Source organism: Dama dama, chromosome 11 (assembly GCF_033118175.1).
Source record: "Dama dama isolate Ldn47 chromosome 11, ASM3311817v1, whole genome shotgun sequence".
Classification (NCBI taxonomy): Eukaryota; Metazoa; Chordata; class Mammalia; order Artiodactyla; family Cervidae; genus Dama; species Dama dama.
In genome coordinates, this window is record NC_083691.1 from 27,302,037 (window position 1) to 27,322,311 (window position 20,275).

At 34.5% G+C, this 20,275-nt stretch overlaps 1 protein-coding gene across 8 annotated transcripts in view; it reads right to left on the minus strand.

Annotated features, from left to right (window-relative positions):
- PUM2 (pumilio RNA binding family member 2) overlaps nt 1–20,275 on the minus strand; it is a 96,903-nt gene that overhangs the window by 3,990 nt on the left and 72,638 nt on the right. For 6 of the 8 annotated variants that reach the window (XM_061154864.1, XM_061154869.1, XM_061154866.1 and 3 more), the window contains 7 exons: nt 7,976–8,243; nt 7,012–7,141; nt 5,728–5,862; nt 2,153–2,290; nt 1,397–1,522; nt 1,040–1,161; nt 139–331 (listed from right to left, as the gene is read on the minus strand). In XM_061154864.1, the coding sequence (XP_061010847.1) occupies nt 139–331; nt 1,040–1,161; nt 1,397–1,522; nt 2,153–2,290; nt 5,728–5,862; nt 7,012–7,141; nt 7,976–8,243 (1,112 nt within the window). The remainder of the gene's footprint in view (nt 1–138; nt 332–1,039; nt 1,162–1,396; nt 1,523–2,152; nt 2,291–5,727; nt 5,863–7,011; nt 7,142–7,975; nt 8,244–20,275) is intronic. The other 2 variants (XM_061154868.1, XM_061154865.1) reach the window with 1 other exon arrangement.

Below are 20,275 nucleotides of genomic sequence, written 5' to 3' on the forward strand. Positions count from 1 at the left end.
AGGGTACAGCATACCTACATCTGCCAAAGGTTTTCCACTGATTTTAAACTTTTTCTGTAGTTCAGACATTTTGAGGAAGTTAAAGGAGTAGCCTGAACAAACTGAATCATCTATTTTAAGTGCTACAAACAGTATTACCTTGTGCACGATTATCTTTCTCTGAGCAGGTTCAGCCATATCAATCATCTTCTGAACGACATAATTGGCATACTGGTCCTTCATCATGGTGTATAAGGCACTGTGAGGACCATCATTCTGGCAGCAAACTTCGTCAATCAGTAAAGCTCTCTCAGCACGGGAGGCATGAGTAACACACTTTTCTACTACATTGCTAAAAAATTAAAGTACATAAACAGAAAATTATTTTGCCATTTTTTTACAGAAAACTTTCTCTGGCTTCTGAAAGAACTTGTTCAGTGCACTGGAAGGCAGAAGAGTCAAAATAGGATTCTCTTGTAATTCTCCAGTTACTTCTAAAATAGAAATTAGTATCATGGAAGAATCCATATGGGACATCCCCAAGTTTAATGACAGGCCTCTTAAAATTATAACTAAATAATAATTAAACTATCGGGACTTCCCTGGCAGTCCAGTGGTTAAGACCCTGAGTTTCCAATGCAGGGGGCATGAGCTTGATCCCTAGTTGGGGAACTAAGAACCCACAGGCCATGTGGTATGGCCAAACAAAAACAAATCAAAGACCCATAATTCAAGGGGGGTGGAGAGGGGGAAACTAGGTCATTAATAAGGTCTGAGGCTTTCTTGAGCATGATAAATTAAATATGCAATTATCTACACATCTTGGGAAGCAATAATTTTCCAAACACAGATTTCAAAAATGGAATATATGTGGGCAAACCAATTTGTCATGTAGATTCTTTAAGAACAAAAGCAACACTCTAGATGTACCTTTTGTCTCTACTAAAAAAAAAATGAGAGAGAGATTGTATTCCAATGTTATAGTCTATATGCATTTCTGTGCTTAAAAAGTCAGAGTGTTAAAAGACCTTTCCCTTGGAATGAGAAAATAATGCAATACCTGGCAAATTTGTGTTGACTCAAGGCTAAGACCTTTCCTCGGATTTCAGAAACAATTTTGCTCTTGTCTTCAGGTCGACCATGTTCCAGTACATGCTGAATAACATAATTGCCATACTGATCCTGAGTGCAGACATTTAAAAATTGATTTCCTTAAAGTCATTCATTAGGAATAACAGTAATTCTTTAAAAAGATATTTATCATTTTTCTAAAAACCCAAAAGTACAATCAAGAGAATACAAAAGGCTTTTGTTTCACTGTGTGTTAACTCCATAGTGTGTTAACAATAAATTATATTTCCTTTAAAAAATCAGAACCATTTGCAAAAGTATATTTCAAATTTTAGGGGTTTTATACCTGTACCAACTGCTCCGTATGTTGGTGGAGTTCTTCTAAGATAGGTAAGGTCTGCTCTGCAGTGCAATGCTCCAGGATGCGCTGGATTACTCTGCAGCCATAAGGATGAGTTGAAAGTACAAATACCTTAAAACAATTAGAAGAAATAAACTTCCAATCTGTGACATTTTTGGAAAGACTGGTTTATACAGGTTTTTGATAACATGTTGAGTTAATTTAACATACAAGAACAGGGAATTTACATTTAATATGTCAACTGCCACGTTGGCAAAGACTGGGAAACAGGGTACTCAGTTTAGGAGCTAACAGATATTTTGATCAAAAGGAACCTAATCAGAAGAAGGGAGGCATGTAATAATGACAAAGAATGGATGGTGGGGTAGCGGTAGTGCACACTGTAATCAGACACTATTATTATGTATTAGTTACTAATTTATATTTATTTTTCTGTCTTTTATTATGCAATCTTAAGTCTTCTTCTCTCCTTCCCCCTCTCCCAGGAAATTTGGAAAACATCGTCGGGCTAACACTAACAGCAGTTATCTTTATTTCTTAGAGTAATATAATTAAACTCATCTACATTTTTCAGCTGCAAAAATGAAGCTATCTATTGACTCACTCACACTCCATGAAAGAGGCAGAAATTAACACACATTCAGTATTTATCTCCTTGTATGAAAATACTAGGTATTATCCTGTGATTTATAAAAAAAAAAATGTGTTAAATTCTAACTAGAAGACAAAAGTCAAACTCACTTGTCCTTTGAAAGCATCAATGATGAACTGCAGTGACTGTGGCTGAACACATTCAATACACTTTTGTACAACGTGGTTTCCATTTTGATCTTTCACACATTTGAGTACATGACCATCGAGCTCCTTTACCATTTCACTCTGCAAAAGAGAAGACATTTAAATTACCTTACCAAACAACATAAAAGGAGTAAAAGCACTGAGATGGGAACAAAAGTATATTCAAAAATTTGTTTGCAATTTTTTATATAACAAAGTTTAAAATTCTCAAAAGTGTTTTAATAAGCAGAAGCCACTGAAGGTGAGAATTACTAAAATATTCTGAATTATAATGTAAATGGTATTTGCTAAAATATAACCTAGTGATACTCAATCTGCTATATTTAAACTGTCTTCACTGTATATATCTTCCACTCATCTTTCTCAGCTGACAACTAATACAATAATGTCAGAATTCTATGCTTTTCTCTACTAAGCACACCCCTTCCCCCAAATTATCATCATCATCATTTTTTTGCCCGTGCTATGCAGCATGCACTATCTTAGTTCCTCAACCAGGGGCAAACCTGTGCCCCTTGCAGTGGCGGCGTGGCATCCTAACCACTGAACTGCCAGGGAGTTTCCACAAGTAGTTATTATTGATGGGTATTTGAGATTATCAAGCACACGGAAAAGGGTAAGGAGCTGAGTGAGCCCTGAAGAGCAGTGTAATTTTCATGTAATATATCAATTACAAAACATTATTATTGAGCATTTTTATTCTTCTTTTTAATAATCTTATAATAAAGAACTTGATTCAGGGAATTCCCTGGTGGTACAGTTTTTAGGACTCTTTCACTTCTGTTGCTGGGGACCTAGGCTCTCCCTAGTGGGGAACTAAGACCCTTCAAGCTACACAATTCTGGGGGCCGGGGCTGGGGTTGGGGAGGGGGGCAGGGAGCGGTGGCAGCTCATGTACACAGATGGGTGGGCACAGGACCAGCCACATCTTGATTCAATATTTTCCTTTAACATTTTATAGCTTCTTCAGGGACAGATTCTCAGGAGATTTTAGATCTTTACTCATTTAATGGGCAAAGATGACATTTTTCTATTTATATTTGATTTATAAGCTCAGACAATAAAGCATTTGCCTGCAATGCGGGAGACCAGGGTTCGATCCCTGGGTCAGGAAGATCCTCTGGAGAAGGAAATAGCAACCCACTCCAGTATTCTTGCCTGGAAAATTCCATGGATGGAGAAGCCTGGTGGGCTACAGTCCATGGGGTCGCAAAAAGTTGGACACGACTGAGCGACTTTACTTGCACTTTTCAATAATAAGGTTAAACTTACTTACAATGCATTTTCTTTTAACTATTTTTCCCACAAAATTCTAAGACTTCATTAACACACATCTTAATCCTTAGGGAAAAAATGTAAGTAACCACACAATAATCTGTGTACCTAATCAGTGTAATAGGAAATAGGATTGTGAAGAAATGGAGTACACCTAGTGTAAAGGTATTCATTTTTTTTTTTTTTTTTCATTTGACATGCTTCATGGCAAGTGAGTTTTTAGCTACCTGACCAGGCACTGAACTCCTGTCCCCTGCAGTGGAAGCAGAATCCTAAACACTGAACCACCAGGGAATTTCCAGTATTCATATTTAAAATTTCTCTCACCCAAAAAATCTCAGTTGTATTCTGACAGAGGAATCCTTGAATTCAAGATATTACACAAATGTTTAGTTAAAAGAGGACTAAATTACAAAAGCAAATATACTAAATAATCCAAACAGGAGGGAATTCTCTGGCGGTCCAGAGGTTAGGACTCTGCACTCTCACTGCCGGGGGCTTGGGTTTGATCCCTTGCTGGGGACCTACAATCCTGCAAACCAGGCAGAGCAGACCAAAAAAAAAAAAACATCCAAACAGAGAATGTAACACCATTATTATTCATGAACTGGTTCATTATTCATGAATATTATTATTCATGAACTCCCAATGCTTTATATTTTCAAATATTAAAGAGACATAAAATATAATTTTTTAAAGAAAGAATTCGAAAATTTTATTCAAGGCAAACTTGAGGATTATAACCTGGGAAGAGCATCTCAGAAAGCTCTGAAACTGTTTCCAAAATATCTTTACCAGTCTGAGAGTTAAGAGCAGAGAAGCTCTTAAGTATCTATACAAACTACTCATCTTTCTCCATTATGACACAACTTCAATGACACTAAAGCTCGGGATTTCCTCAAGAGGAATAATGTTATTTTCTCACAGATGTTCATTGCTGTGATTACATACATATATACATACATATTATTGTTTTTAATTCTGGAATTTATTGTATGTGTGTAGCTTGAGAGTCAAACTTTCTAAACTTACTAATTACCAATACCTTTTAAGAACTAATTGTTTTCTTCACTCACTGTATTTCACTGTAATATATAAACCAGTTATATACAAAACAGTATCTATGGGAGGTTATGAATTTTATTTTAAAAGTCTTTTAATGCATAAACCATATTAATTAATTAGTGATGCTTCACAATGTAAAAAATCTAGTGGATTAGCAATTCTCCTCATCCCCTACTCTCCTTAATATCCTTGTCTATTTAAAATAATTAAAACATTTATTTTGGGGACTTCCCTGGTGGTCCAGTGCTTAAGACTGCCTTCCAATGCAGGGAGTGAGTTCGATCCCTAGTTGGGGAGCTAAGATCACACATGACTCGTGGCCAAAAAAACCCAAAACATAACAGAAACAACACTGCAACAAATTCAAGAAAGACTGTAAAAATACTCCACATCAAAAAAATTTATTTTGATCATTTACAAAAAAATTCGTATGAGTACATAATTGGAATTGCACTAATCCTTTTTTAACTTAAACTACTTAACTCTTTAAACTTAAAACACTTAGATCTTTCCATCCTAGAATATGGTATATTTCCTATTTAATTAATTTATATGTGCTCTCCTTCTTTTAAAGAACTGTAAATCTTCTTAAAAGGATGCTTAGGCTACTTTTCCTGTTGAGTGAAACATTTAAAACTCTGTATATACTTTTTTCTCCCCACTTTGGCCATGCTGCATGGCTTATGGGACCTTGGTTCCTCAACCAGGGACTGAATCGGCACACTTGGCAGGGAAAGCATGGAGTTCTAACCACTGTACCGCGAGGCAATTTCCTGTAAATACATTTTTAACTGGCATACAGATATGCAACTGGTTGTTAAAATATTCATTCTTATTAACAGAAATATAAATATAATCCAATTAAACACTGGAAATAGTAAAATGTACCCCTTATACTATAGAAAATCAAATGAATAAATGGTAGCAGAAACATCTACCACCTAGTACTTGACACATAGTAGGTACTCAAATATTTTCACTTAGAAAAGATGATGAAGAACTAAATAGAAGACAGGTCAAAGATCTGTTGTATAATTTTTAATTAATAATGTATTATTTAAGATAGATTTTTAAAAATACTTTAGTCTGTGGAAATATTTAACATTTCACTCCAAGATTACTGTAAGATAAAACTTAAAAACTGGATAAAATAATACAAAAATTTTGTCTTAACTTACAATTACCTGCTGGTCAGACGAAATAGACTCTAATGCTTTCTGAATAACACGGCAGCCATACATCTGCAATGCTAAGGGTAGAACATGACCACGAATACGAGTAGCTAGGGCTAATTTTTGATCCAAACTCCCAAACTGATAGGAAAAGAAAAAAGATTTTATTATTACTTTGTTAACTTGAATAACTCACTCTTTTCAGTCTATTGAATCTATTTTTAAATATTACATTTGGCAAGTAGGTATCGAGAAAGCATTTAGGTATTAAACTTCTCATTTAGTGTAAAGACCATACACTTAAAAAATAAATATATACCATAAAATATAACATTTTAACCATAAAATACAACATTTTGACTTCAGTGGCATTAACTATATTCTTACCATGTGCAACAATCATCACAATTTGATTCCAAATCTTTTCCACTGCCTCAAACACAAACACTATACTCATTAGACAATAACCCCACTCTTTTCCCTACCGGTCTACTAGTAGAATAGTAGGCCCTAGTCGACTTTATGTCTCTGTGAACTTGTCTATTTTAGGTATTTCACATAAATGGAACCTTATAATGTTTGTCCTCTGTACCTGGCTTATTTCACTCAGTTTCATCCATGAGTAAGCATGTATGAAAAGCTTCATTCCTTCTTCTGGCTGAACAATATTCTACTGTATGTATATACCACATTTTGTTTATACATTCATCTGTCAGGCATTTTTCACTGTTTCCACGTTTAGACTACTGTGAATAATGCTGAAATGAACACTAGCTCATTTAAGTGCTTGTTTTCAATACTTTTGAGTATATACCTAGAATGGAATTGCTGGGCTATATCTTAATTTTATGTTTAGTTTTTTAAGAAACTGCCAAACTGTCTTCCACAGTGGCTGCACCATTTTACATTCCCATCAACAACTGTATAAGAGTTCTAATTTCTCCACCAACATTTATTGTTCTCTATATTTTAAAATACCACCATCCTAGAAGACATAAAAAGGAACTAGCTATGGTTTTGATTTGCGTCTCCCTAATGACTAAGGGTGTTGAGCTTTTTTTCATGTGCACATTTGAGTATCTTCCTTGGAGAAATGTCTGTTCAAGTCCTTTGCCCCCTTTTAAAACCAAGCTGTCTTTTTGTTGTTGAATTTCATACATTCTAGATATAGAATCTGTACATATTTTCTCCCAAGTATATATTCTTATATGAAAATAAACTTTATATGAAGAATAAACTTTCAGAGCTTTTCTAAGCACTCAGCATGAACAAACATGAATGCATGCTTACCTCAAAAAATTTCTGTATGACATAGTTGCCAAAAACATCTGTCATTAATTGATAGGCTGCTTGTAGAATTTCATTAAAAACCATCTGTCGCTCAGCTGGAGTAGCTCTCTCTAGCTTTTGCTGTATGAATCTATGTGGGAAACATTTTAATGTCATGACAGTGTATTAATAATAAGCTCATGCAAAATCCATGTCTGATTTGAATATAACACACCCCAACATATATCCATATAAAGTCATTTCCAGAAACAGTATTAATACATTCTATACATTTAAAATAAAAAGAACAAAAGTTATGAAGCATATCTTTGTTGACACCTTAATTTAAAACTTCTAGTCAGACTGGCAAAAATTTGGACATATGGATGTTTAATGTGTAAGTTAGTTCTGGTTGTATTGTAATCAATAAAAAATACTACAAAGATATTACTGGTCATTCATTTATTTTAATAATTATATTATTACTGAGATATCTCAAATTTAGCAAATGTGTTAGAATTTGAATACTATTTTCTGTGTATTATCTTGAGAACACTAATTTGCATGTACTTAAAGTATTACAGTACACACATATCCTGTTTAATGTAAAGGAACACAAAGCATTTAACTTTGTTTTAAACATTTTTTTAGACAAGTATACACATCAGGGACACAAGTCCATAAATGTAATTCAGAGCACTATATTCAAAAGGTAGTTTAAAGAAATTAAATTTATTCAGTCAATATAATAAAAATCCAACAAAAGAACATTACTATCTTTGATTATAGAAAACTGAAGAACCATAAAAAAATACGTATTTGTATTTTTATAGTTTATCCTCATATGAAAGAAAAATCCATATTGGATATTTATTTTTTAAACAATTCCAATTTTTATATAGGTTAAATAATCCTGGTCAAGAAAAATCTTGGCTCTTTCAAAGCAAAAATGCAGTGGAAAGTATTATAAATCATAATCACCTACCTAGAACCATGCTGGTCTTGAGAAAACTCAACTATGTGTCCAATCAAGTCTCTAAGTTGAAGGTTTGGGAAGCGGTTGTTTCTGAAATCTTCTAATAATCTACTTCGGCCAGAAGGCATAATATCAGACCTATTATACCGAAGCCGAGAAGGAGGAAAGAGCTGGCTGCTGGAGCTAAATAGACTGGAAGTGCCTGAAGCACTTCGGTATTTTGCTTCTGCTCCAGGTGCTGCAGAGATATATCGACCACTACCATTTGTCAGTCCTCCTACAACAAAGCAACTGTGGTCAGCAAATATTTTCAACAAAGTCATTCCTTAAGTAAGTCACTTAAACTAAAAAGGCAGTCAATAAAGAAATATTCGTCCTACTAATTCCTATATGGTATAACAGAAAATTAAAGTTGAAGGGGAACTCTCACACATTTACTTAATATGTGTGGCTATAATATATGGGGAAAAAAGAGACTAGAAAACATGGGGGAAAAAAAAAAAACCAATCCTGTAGTTGTTCTTGGCAGTTTAGTTTAAAAACATCTAACATCATACACAAAACCTGTATTTTTTTTTGGAAGCTTAATTTAAAACATAATTATAACAACTAATGTCATACATAGTAGTGTCAATACCAGAATATTGAAACCACTAACAAAATTTTCAGTTACATTAACAAACAAGTTACAGATAGCTATAGCCAACTCAGATTTCAAGTCACTAAAATAAAGGCTGATTGAAATTTATCCACAATGTTAATGGAATACCAACAACTAAATCTACTTTTCTGGAATACATAAAAATTTATAGTCATATACACTTGTATGTAAAGAAAAATGATTTCTCAGTTAACCTAATTAAACTTCAAACTTAAAAAACCCACAACATAATAAAGCTAATACAACTAATTATTAAAATTTTTATTTAAACACTCTCCATAAAACACTACTGGTTTTACAGATGAAAAATAGGAGCAGTAAACATATTTATTATTTCTAGAGTTTTTATGTCAGTCATTTAAAACAAATGAATAAAAAACCTCTTAAGTTAACTTATATCCTATTCCAAAGAATACTAAAGGGCAGTTGATAAAAACAAAAATACATAGAAGCAGGTAACTGTTCTTACGACAAATAACCACTTAAAAGTACTTGACAGTGTCCTTTTAAAAAAGAAAAATGTATAGAAAATTGGAAAACGCATAGTTAGCAGTTCAGATAAACAAAATCCACTGTCAGCTTTATACTACTGCACATTACTTCTGTTTAGTGTTGTATGTACAATCCAGGCCAGAGTACAATGGTGCCAAGGACACACTGTCATTGCAAAGTTACAGTAAGGCACTGAAGGCCAAAAAGACTTACAGGGACAAGGAGCAGTTAAGAGTTATAATCCTGGAGAGTGAAGTGGTTAGAAAACTCCTCTTTAACTTTCAGTTTCCACTATTCTAGCTTTAATTTTCTTCATTAAATTTCCCATCATCCAGGATATTATACACATTCATTATTTATTTGAATCCTCGGCCCCATTTCCAATGTCAAGTGCCACAGGGCTATATTCACCTATATGCTAGATACCTCATGCCTAAAACAGCATCTGATGCATGGTGAGTACACACATATTTGTAAATATTTAATGTAGCATCAACTGCCTATGGTCTAGTTCTGTAATACCTTAAAAGTGTGTAATTTTATACACCAAAGTCATTAACATCAAATTCTCAAGTTCATTCCAGTTCTACCATAAATTTGTGCTCATATATAAAAACTCTAAAAAGGAAAAGAATTCAGTGTTAACACTGTCACAACCTTTTCACTACTATTAATCCTTCCAGCTTCCTATTTTAATCTGTTTATAGTACTATTAGTTGTTCACAGCAATAACTGATCATTTGCCCATTTGAATCTCTAACAATTCTTTAACCTTTTCATAGGGAAGGGGTAGTCTGCTTATCATTCCAATTTGTTTTTATAAACAATGATTATGTCTTCCCATTCAAAGGCTACCGTGATGATGTCATTTTATACTAAAATCCTACAGCATCCTGCTAGAGTACCTGCTCTACATTCTTCAGCTTCCTTTTCAAACCTGTATTCCAAACCTGTTTTTCACATAAATTTCCTAACATTACCCTAATGTTCAATTCTCTCCTTCTTACTCATTACTATGTCCGTACCACTGCTTGTCAGTACCTGAAACATAAGGCCTAATCCTACCTCTTTATTTTTAATGAACTAAAGATTTCAATAGCAAATTCAAAATACATACTTATCCCAGAAAATGATAATTTTATTTAGTACATTCCAAATAGTCCTATCAATATCCAACACGAATTCCTCCCATGTCTAGATATTTCTTGATTATATTCTATCAGCTCCTAATACATCAAACTCCTGATGTACTCTTTGACAACATAAAATGTCTAATAATGCCAAACTGCTTTGAACTTTAAAAATCTTGGAATTTCAGTTCTAAACTAATTATAATTAGCATTTTCATATATAAAGTTGAAAAATTAATTTCACAAAGGGTCAAGATGCCTTTGTTTCTTTACAAAGTAATTAAATATAAGCATTTAAACTCAATTTAAAATATATGTTAAACATTTAAAATATATGTTAAACATTTAAAATGTGGTTGCTTTTAGGGAATTCCCTGCTGATCCAGTGGTTAGGATTCCACGCTTTCACTGCCAAGGGCCAGGGTTCAATCCCTGATCGGGAAACTAAGATCCCACAAGCCATGCAACCAAAAAAAAAAAGTAAAAAAAAAGATGGAGCGGGGGCGAATTAAACACTGAAAGCATATCATCGAAAACATAGTATGAAATTTAGGGACATTTTACAAAACTGGCCTATACCTTTAAAAAATGTCGAGGTCATAAAAGACTGAGAAATAGTTCAAGATTAAATTTTTAGGACACACACACATACGCGGATATGTCTATGAGTAAGGGACATTGTGTCTGCAACTTCCTTTCCAAAATATCAGGAAAAAAATGGGTGTGAAGGGACACATAATGCAGAGGAGGATAGAGCAGAGGGAAAGAACAATAAAGCAAATTCACTTATTATTTGGAAAATCTGGGATAAACTAGATTTTAAAAAAACTGTTAATGACTTTAAGTCTGAAATCATTTCAAAATTATTAAAAGCAAACAAATTGGTCATTTATATTCATACCATTGCTGCTGCTCCTGTTTGGTTGCTAAGTCATGTCCAAATCTTTTGCAACCTGACAGACTGTAGCCTGCCAGGCTCCTCTGTCCATGGGATTTCCCAGGCAAGCAAACTGGAATGGGTTGCCATTTCCTTCTCCAGGGGATCTCCCCGACCCAGGAACTGAACTCAAGTCTCCTGCTGGGTAGGTGGATTCTTTACCACTGAGCCATTTGGGAAAGCCCACCATACTATTGCTACTGGTCATCTAAAAGCAGATGTGTTCTCCACCAAATGTGTTAAAGGGATAACACTCCCTTCAATTTATCACTGACCTCACCCCTAACATTTATGACTCCTTAATCACTAGCTTAATAAAGACATACGGCACAGGGAGAGCTGTGCTATTAATTTCACAGATAAAGTCACTATGGTCCAAAAGTGATGTGACATGTAGCTAGTCAGCCAGGACTCTTAGGCCAGAGGTTATCACACAGTTGTATGCTGCCCCTTATATGCTATTTACACAGGTATCTATCAAGCTCATTCATGACAACTGAATGAAGGTAAACACCTAATAACTATACTAGCAAAAGCAGTATGATTTTATAAGTTTTCATTAATTTCCTTGAGAAGGCCACTGTTTTAAAATCCTTCCCTATTAAATATCAGACATCAAAAAGATCTTAAGATACTGACAAAAAGACAGGGGAGAAAAATATACAACTGAAACCACCACAAAATAAACCTCATTTTCCACCTCTGAAAAGGCAGCTCCTGAACCTATTATTTTTTTCTGTTTTTTAAAAAACATAGATTCTCGAATCTTTCCCAGTAGATAGCTTTTATTTCAAAAAAGAAAAAATGTCTACTTGAAGATTATTCTGATAGAAGTTTGGAGACTAATGGATTAGAATCAAGATAAATTAAGGTTTCATTTTGGATTCAGGCTGTCAACTATTAATTTTGAAAATAAATAAATAAATAAAAAGCTAATCCAACTAGAAGATCTGGGGCCCTGAAAAGGGTACAACTACATACAGGCTTACTAGGCAGAGTCTTTTTCAGAAATTAAGGCTCTGGAAAGCTCAAGAAGGATAAGATGATAATGAAAGATGACTAGTTAGTTGGAATAGGTAAATAATAAAGAATGCATAGCTTGAAAAAGTCTAAAATGAGGATGTCTATTTCACTTTAAGGTATTACTTTTAATTACTTCTAACCCATAGCTGATCCACTTAGTACTTTCCTAGACTTCAGCAGGAAAAAGACTTTAGAGCAGAGCTTCTCAATACAAACATAAATCACTTCAGGATATTGGCTACACATTTCTAATAATACACATCAGTTAGACCTTTATCCTGTGTTCTGGTATACTGTCTTAAACAGGTTTTCTATGTTGAATACAATCAGCTTTTTCACCTATTTTAGAAAGCCCGTTTAATGATTTCATATTCAGAGTTGACATTACACACTAGATCCTAAGGATCCACGGCATGTAGTATTATTCTGTTGAGAAACAAAAAGGCAGCTACCTGTGAGCCCCATTCAACCTGGATCTGCACATTAATATAGACTTATTATTGTCCTGTACACAGTAACTCTTTTAGAGATAATGAACTCTTGTTGAGCATTCTTAACTGGACACTGAGAAAGTATAGACTCTACATAAAATGTTATATCGTATTGAACTGTATTTGCCAGTGTGTACTCTTTTGTTTTAAGCCACTTAGTTGCAGTAATTTGCAGCCTCAGAACAAAAATATATGCTATCCTAACAACCCTCCAAGACAAACATATTATCTCCATTTTACTTGTGAAATAATAGGCTTAGAGAAGCTAAATCCTCATTCAAGGATGCAGTTAATAGTTACACTGAGTTTTTTAAAACTACACTTGAATAATTCACTTAAAGCTTTCAGTTATATTCTGCTAGAAACTATTATAATATTTATACCTATATATAAATATTATATTCTGCTATAAACTATAAATAAACTATTATATCTGAATAATTCACTTAAAGCTTTCAGTAATATTCTGCCTCATGAAGAATGTTTAATGCTATATACCGTTCATAAATCTAGGATATGTTTTGAGGTTACATGAGGAAATAAACCATGTAAATTTTTTAACTATAAAATTTTAACTATATATTTGCCATATAAAGACAATTTTTACTGGGGGAAAAAATCAGGCTTCAATGAATTTAAAACCAACATAATTCTAGTTGAAAGTATAATCTTCCACATCATCACAACAGACTAACATAAAAGACAAAAAATGTAACTGTCAAATGTGCTACCTTAAATTTATACATTTTATGACAATAAGTATGCAAACAATATAAGGAACTATAATTCAAAATAAATATCTGCTGCTTCCGTTTCTACTTGTAATTTTTTTCTGAAAGCAACTAAGTAATTAATCTACCTTTTAGTATCTAATGCTTGAAACTTTTTTTTTTTCTTTTATTAGTTGGAGGCCAATCACTTCACAACATTTCAGTGGGTTTTGTCATACATTGATATGAATCAGCCATGGATTTACATGTATTCCCCATCCCGATCCCCCCTCCCACCTCCCTCTCCACCCGATTCCCCCGGGTCCTCCCAGTGCACCAGGCTGGAGCACTTGTCTCATGCATCCCACCTGGGCTGGTGATCTGTTTCACCATAGATAGTATACATGCTGTTCTTTTGAAATATCCCACGCTCACATTCTCCCACAGAGTTCAAAAGTCTGTTCTGTATTTCTGTGTCTCTTTTTCTGTTTTGCATATAGGGTTATCGTTACCATCTTTCTAAATTCCATATATATGTGTTAGTATGCTGTAATGTTCTTTATCTTTCTGGCTTACTTCACTCTGTATAAGGGGCTCCAGCTTCATCCATCTCATTAGGACTGGTTCAAATGAATTCTTTTTAATGGCTGAGTAATATTCCATGGTGTATATGTACCACAGCTTCCTTATCCATTCACCTGCTGATGGGCATCTAGGTTGCTTCCATGTCCTGGCTATTATAAACAGTGCTGCGATGAACACTGGGGTGCACGTGTCTCTTTCAGATCTGGTTTCCTCAGTGTGTATGCCCAGAAGTGGGATTGCTGGGTCATATGGCAGTTCTATTTCCAGTTTTTTAAGAAATCTCCACACTGTTTTCCACAGCGGCTGTACTAGTTTGCATTCCCACCAACAGTGTAAGAGGGTTCCCTTTTCTCCACACCCTCTCCAGCATTTATTGCTTGTAGACTTTTGGATAGCAGCCATCCTGACTGGCGTGTAATGGTACCTCATTGTGGTTTTGATTTGCATTTCTCTAATAATGAGTGATGTTGAGCATCTTTTCATGTGTTTGTTAGCCATCTGTATGTCTTCTTTGGAGAAATGTCTGTTTAGTTCTTTGGCCCATAATGCTTGAAACTTTTTAAAAATATAAAGGTAAGAGGGAAACCATCTTCATTCATCAAAGAGCATTTAAACAGCTTGTTTTTAACTATGCAGTTCATACTAGTATTATATCTCATTCCTATCTCTACTCAACTTGCCAATATCCATTATTCCATCAAAAAGCCCTGTATGATTTCAAGACTGCCTGAATCTTACATCTTTAGTGAAAACTAAATTATCTCTGTGATTAGTGAACATGAGGACACTCTTAAAACCTACCCCTACCCCAACAAAATACACATGCAAAAATAAGAACTCACAACCGTCATAAAACTTTTCAAAGTGCAGAATTCTACAGAGTATGATCTTAAAACACTCCTCAGACAATACAGTACAGTCAAATAATGCTTTAATGTAGAAATGTAGGATGTTAAAATAATTTTTTTTAAACAAAAAAGTAGCTAGTATTCAAAAATAAATTTATCTATAAAACAGAAAGAAACAAAGCCACTCAAATTACTCATTTTGTTGAGATCGGGATACAGCTGACCCTTGACCAACACAGAGGCTGGAAGCATTGACCCCACCAAAAATATATGTATAAATTCTGACTTTCCTCCAACCTAATTACTAACAGTCAGACTGCTGTTGACCAGAAGCTTTATCAGCAACATAAAGAGCTGACAGACCCATGTACACAAGTGTATTTTTTGTTGTTTGGTTGCTAAGTTGCGTCTGACTCTTTGGGACTCCATGGACTGTAGCATCTAGACTACTCTGCCCTTCACTATCTCCCTGAGTCACGTCCATTGAGTCAGTGATGCCATCCAACAATCTTACCCTCTGTCGCCCGTTTCTCTTCTTGCCCTCAATCTTTCCCAGTATCAGGGTCTTTTCCAACGAGCTGGCTCTCTGCATCAGGTGGCCAAAGTATTGCAGCTTCAGCTTCAGTCCTTCCAATGAATATTCCAGGCTGATTTCCTTTAGGATTGACCAGTTTGACTTCCCTGCTGTCCAAGGGACTCTCAGAGTCTTTTGCAGCACCACACCTCAAAGGCATTTAGGTGCTTTAGTGCTCAACCTTATTTATAGTCCAACTCTTGCATCTGTACATGATTACTGGAAAAACTACAGCTTTGACAACAAACCTTTGTCAGCCAAGTGATACCTCTGCTTTTTAATACACTGTCTAGGTTTGTCATAGCTTTTCTTCCAAGGAGCAAGACTCCTTTAATTTCATGGCTGCAGTCACCATCTGCAGTGATTTTGGAGCCCAAGAAAATAAAATCTGTTACTGCTTCAACTTTTTCCCCATCTATATGCATGAAGTGATGGAGCCAGACGCCATGATCTTAGTTTTCTGAATGTTGAGTTTTAAGCCAGCTTTTTCACTTTCCTCTTTCACTTTCATCAAGAAGCTCTTTAGTTCCTCTTCATTTTCTGCCCTAAGGGTGGTATCATCTGCATATCTGAGGATATTGATATTTCTCCCAGCAGTCTTGGTTCCAGCTTGTGCTTCATCCAGCCCAGCATCTCGCATGATGTACCCTGCATATAAGTTAAATAAGCAGGGTGACAATATACAGCCTTGACATTTTCCTTTCCCAATTTGGAACCAGTCCGTTGTTCCATGTCTGGTTCTAACTGTTGCTTCTTGAACTGCATACAGATTTCTCTGGAGGCAGGTAAGGTGGTCTGCTTTTTTCATCTCTTGAAGAATTTTCCAGTTTATTGTGATCCACATAGTCAAAGGCTTTGGTGTAGTCAATAAAGGAGAAGTATACTTTTTCTGGAACCCTCTCACTTTTTCGATGATACAATGGATGTTGACAATTTGATCTCTGGTTCCTCTGCCTTTTCTAAATCCAGCTTGAACATCTGGAAGTTCACCGTTCATGTACTGTTGAAGCCTGGCTTGGAGAATTCTGAGCATTACTTTGCTAGTGTGTGAGATGAGTGCAATTGTGCAGTAGTTTGAGTATTCTTTGACATTGCCTTTTTTGGGGACTGGAATGGAAACTGACCTTTTCCAGTCCTGTGGCCACTGCTGAGTTTTCCAAATTTGCTGGCATATTGAGTGCAGCACTTTCACAACATCATCTTTTAGGATTTGAACAGAAACAATCCATGTATAAGTGGACCTGGGCAGCTGAAATCTGTGTTGTTCAAGGGTCAACTGTACTCTTAAAAGCTGTGGAGCATGGTCTCAGCTTTCTTATTTTTAATTTAGTGGAGAGAAAAAAAAATCCAAAACAACCTTAATATAATCTAGGCTGTGGTTAACTTGGTACAAAAAAAACCCATAAAGGAAAGATAATGATTCTAAGGGAGAGAATCACTATGTTAAATAAAGTAACTAAGTCAACAGCACTACAATCATTATATTGCAATCACTGGTTTACTTGTCTGTATTCACCACAAAAAAAGTCAAATTTGATGATGGCGGGCAGAATGTTTTCTTCACCAGTGTCTCTAAAGTCAAGTACAGTATGCCATGTAGGTTTTTGACACTGGTTGAATAAATTTATTAAGTGAATTAAGTAAAATAAATTAGGTAAAAATTTTGATCAGACCTCAAAATTCTTAAATGGAGGCCAGAAGCAAAACACAACAAAACTACACATAAAACAGAAACATAAAATAGTATTAGTTTCAGTATAATAATTAAACTTATTACTATTCTATTAATTAGAATAGCATCTGATCAGTTTAAATTTAAAAATTAGTAATAAAATATATTAAGAGATCCTTGAAGGAAGAAGTATTTTAATTGAGGATTAAAAGTCAATTGCAAGCAAGTAAAAACTGCCAAGATACTGACATTCAAAGTCACTTTCACCACCAACTCATAATAGGCTAAGTTATATTTTACCACAATTTTATAAGAAGTTCACAAAAATTCTAAACTCAGGGAATGGGAAAAGATCTTTTATTTAGTCAGAGAAGTAGCAGACAGAAATAAAAGCATTCTTCAAGGAGCAGTGTCATATCTTGGAATAAATCAGATAGACCTGGGCTCAAAATTTCTGTTCCTTACTAACTTGACAACTAGAAGCAAGTTATTTGAGCACTTTGAGAATGAAGTTTTATTTGTGTGTGTAGTATGAAAGAGAAGTCAAAGTTAAAACTTAAAAAATTTAAAACATGCAATGGTAAGCAAATTTCAGGTAAATGGAAAGGAAAGAAGGCAGGAAGAAAAAAAAATCCATCAGTGAGATGACGGGAGACAACATCAAAGGCTCATATAAACCAGATCCAGGAATTATGAGTCAAAAAGATGTATGAATTGGAGTAACCCCTAATGTAAACTATGAATTGTTCCAAAGTGGTCTCTCTCTCCAGGTGAGTACTACTGGAAATTTCAGTGGGATAATCATTTTAAAATGAAGAGTTTAGCATCTTGCTGCTAGGTATTTAATGTCAACAGAATCCCCATAATCATCATGACAAGCAAAAACTGCTGTCATACAATTCCAAATCAATCACCTCCTCATTCGAAGTATTTTAAACAGGCCCAAGTGATTCTGATATGGTAAACCACTGAATAGGATCATCAAGTATTTTCTAGTCTCAAATCTGAGATTATCTTAACTGAATTAACTGGTGAAAACATTTTTCAATCATGAGAAGTACAAAGTCACAGATAACATAATTAAAGGATAATGAACAAAACTAAAAAAAGGGCAAAACTTAATCACTGAGACCCCAAACCAGAACTCAGACTAATGAATTTGTATACAGAAATGAAACATAAAATAATAAATTCTTCTACACAAGTAATAATTAATAGAATTTCTTCACAACATATTTCGTACTCATCAACAAATAAGTGACTTTTAGACACACCAATGGGTTGAAGCAGTGCGTTCATTAAAACCACCATGAGAACCTGTAAATAACATTCCGCTTCAAGCTGAATGTGCTGTCTTATCTACTCAGTCCTGTATTGTACAACATATTCAGTTCCTGTCACCTGCCTTGTAAGTAACAAAAATTCTTATTTCAAAGAGTAGATAATACTTGGACTTTAAAAATGCTAGGTAAGAACTTTTCTATAAATCTCAAGAATGACTGAAAAAATGAAAGGGGTCTAGAAGCCTAGTAATCTTTTATAAACATTTAAAAAACACATGCCCATGTTAAATATAATTTGAAAGGCTGATTAGAATCCCGTTATTGGCATACTTTGCAAAACTGTTCAGTTGATTATAGAACAGCAGAACAGAAAAAATAGTAACAGGAGTTAGAACAATGTTCTAGCTTCAGTTCTGTCATTTATGGGTTTGGTCAAGCTTTTTGGGCTCATATGACCTATAACTATCTCTTTAATGGGCATATGATTCAGCCGTTCTATTTTAACAATTAGAATGAAATGAAATCATGAATATGAAGGTACTTTAGAAAACTACCAAATGCTATTCAGTTCAGAGAAGGCAGTGGCAACCCACTCCAGTGTTCTTTCCTGGAGAATCCCAGGGATGGTGGAGCCGTGTGGGCTGCCGTCTATGGGGTGGCACAGAGTCAGACATGACTGAAGCGACTTAGCAGCAGCAGCAGCAGCAGCAGCTATTCAGTTACAGGGAACTTGCTACTTAAAGAGTACTTTCAATGAAAACAACAAAATAATTCATATTGTTTTCTGCTTCAAGGACCAAATGTGAAACTCAGCAAAATTGTACATAGCCTTAACAACTGATTTGGCCATTCTTGTTTTAACTCTTAAACATCTCATTCTGAGAAAAGTAGATGACCAAATTTGCTAAAGGTCAGCAATTTCAACAGATAAACTACCACTAAATAGGAAAAATGACCTTAGAAGTTAATATTACCCTGTCTACATTTCACATAAAATTTTCTGTGATTAGGATAGAAGACAGGTTACAAAGTTTTTAAATCTATTGCACTATTTGATTGCTGAATACACTACTTGATTACTGAATACATGACATTAACAAAACTTTAATAGTTACCTTTGAATTAACTAATTTCCCTGAGCTCATAGCTGTCATTAGACTTTTTGGCATCCTTAAGGAAAAAAATAAGCCAGTTCAAAAAGAGGTACAGAGAAGAAAGCCACTTGTTTGTCAAACCCTAATAAAAATACAGAATACTACTTTATACCCAAGAAATTCCATATCAATCTAAATATCATGAGAATAAAGATTAAATAAGAAATCATTAACATATTGTAAACATTTACTCAAAGAAGAAAAAGAAAGGAAACAAGAAAGGAAACAGCTAGTTAGCTAGCTCCAGGTAGACGAACAAAATAAGACTGGAAATATTTCATCTTCTTTTACTGGGAGTGAACTATCTCAAAATAAGAAGCTGACTTCTATCATAGAGAATAATTTAAAACACAACTACTGGTAGAAGATTTTCCCCTCAACTTTATAAATCAATGTAACATGAGAAAATAATTCATTTAATATTCAATGCTGAATGTAAAGCCCAGAATGTGACAGAGCTCTTTGCATTTCAAAATAAAAACCACTAATCTTAAAGTTGTTCTCTTTTTGCTTGTTCTTTTCCACTGGCTTCTCTAACCAGTGTTTCAAGTGCTTTTAACAAGTTATGGTCAAGCAGGTACCAATCTGAAGTGACTCCAAATGGTTAAAGATAGTAATATAGGATCAAAAAAAGGTATAAAAAGTGTTATCTTCCAGACTACAATGGACTGAAATATATCAACAATCCTAAAAGCTATCAATTTACACTACAATTACATGTAGTGTATGATGATTTAAACACAAAAACA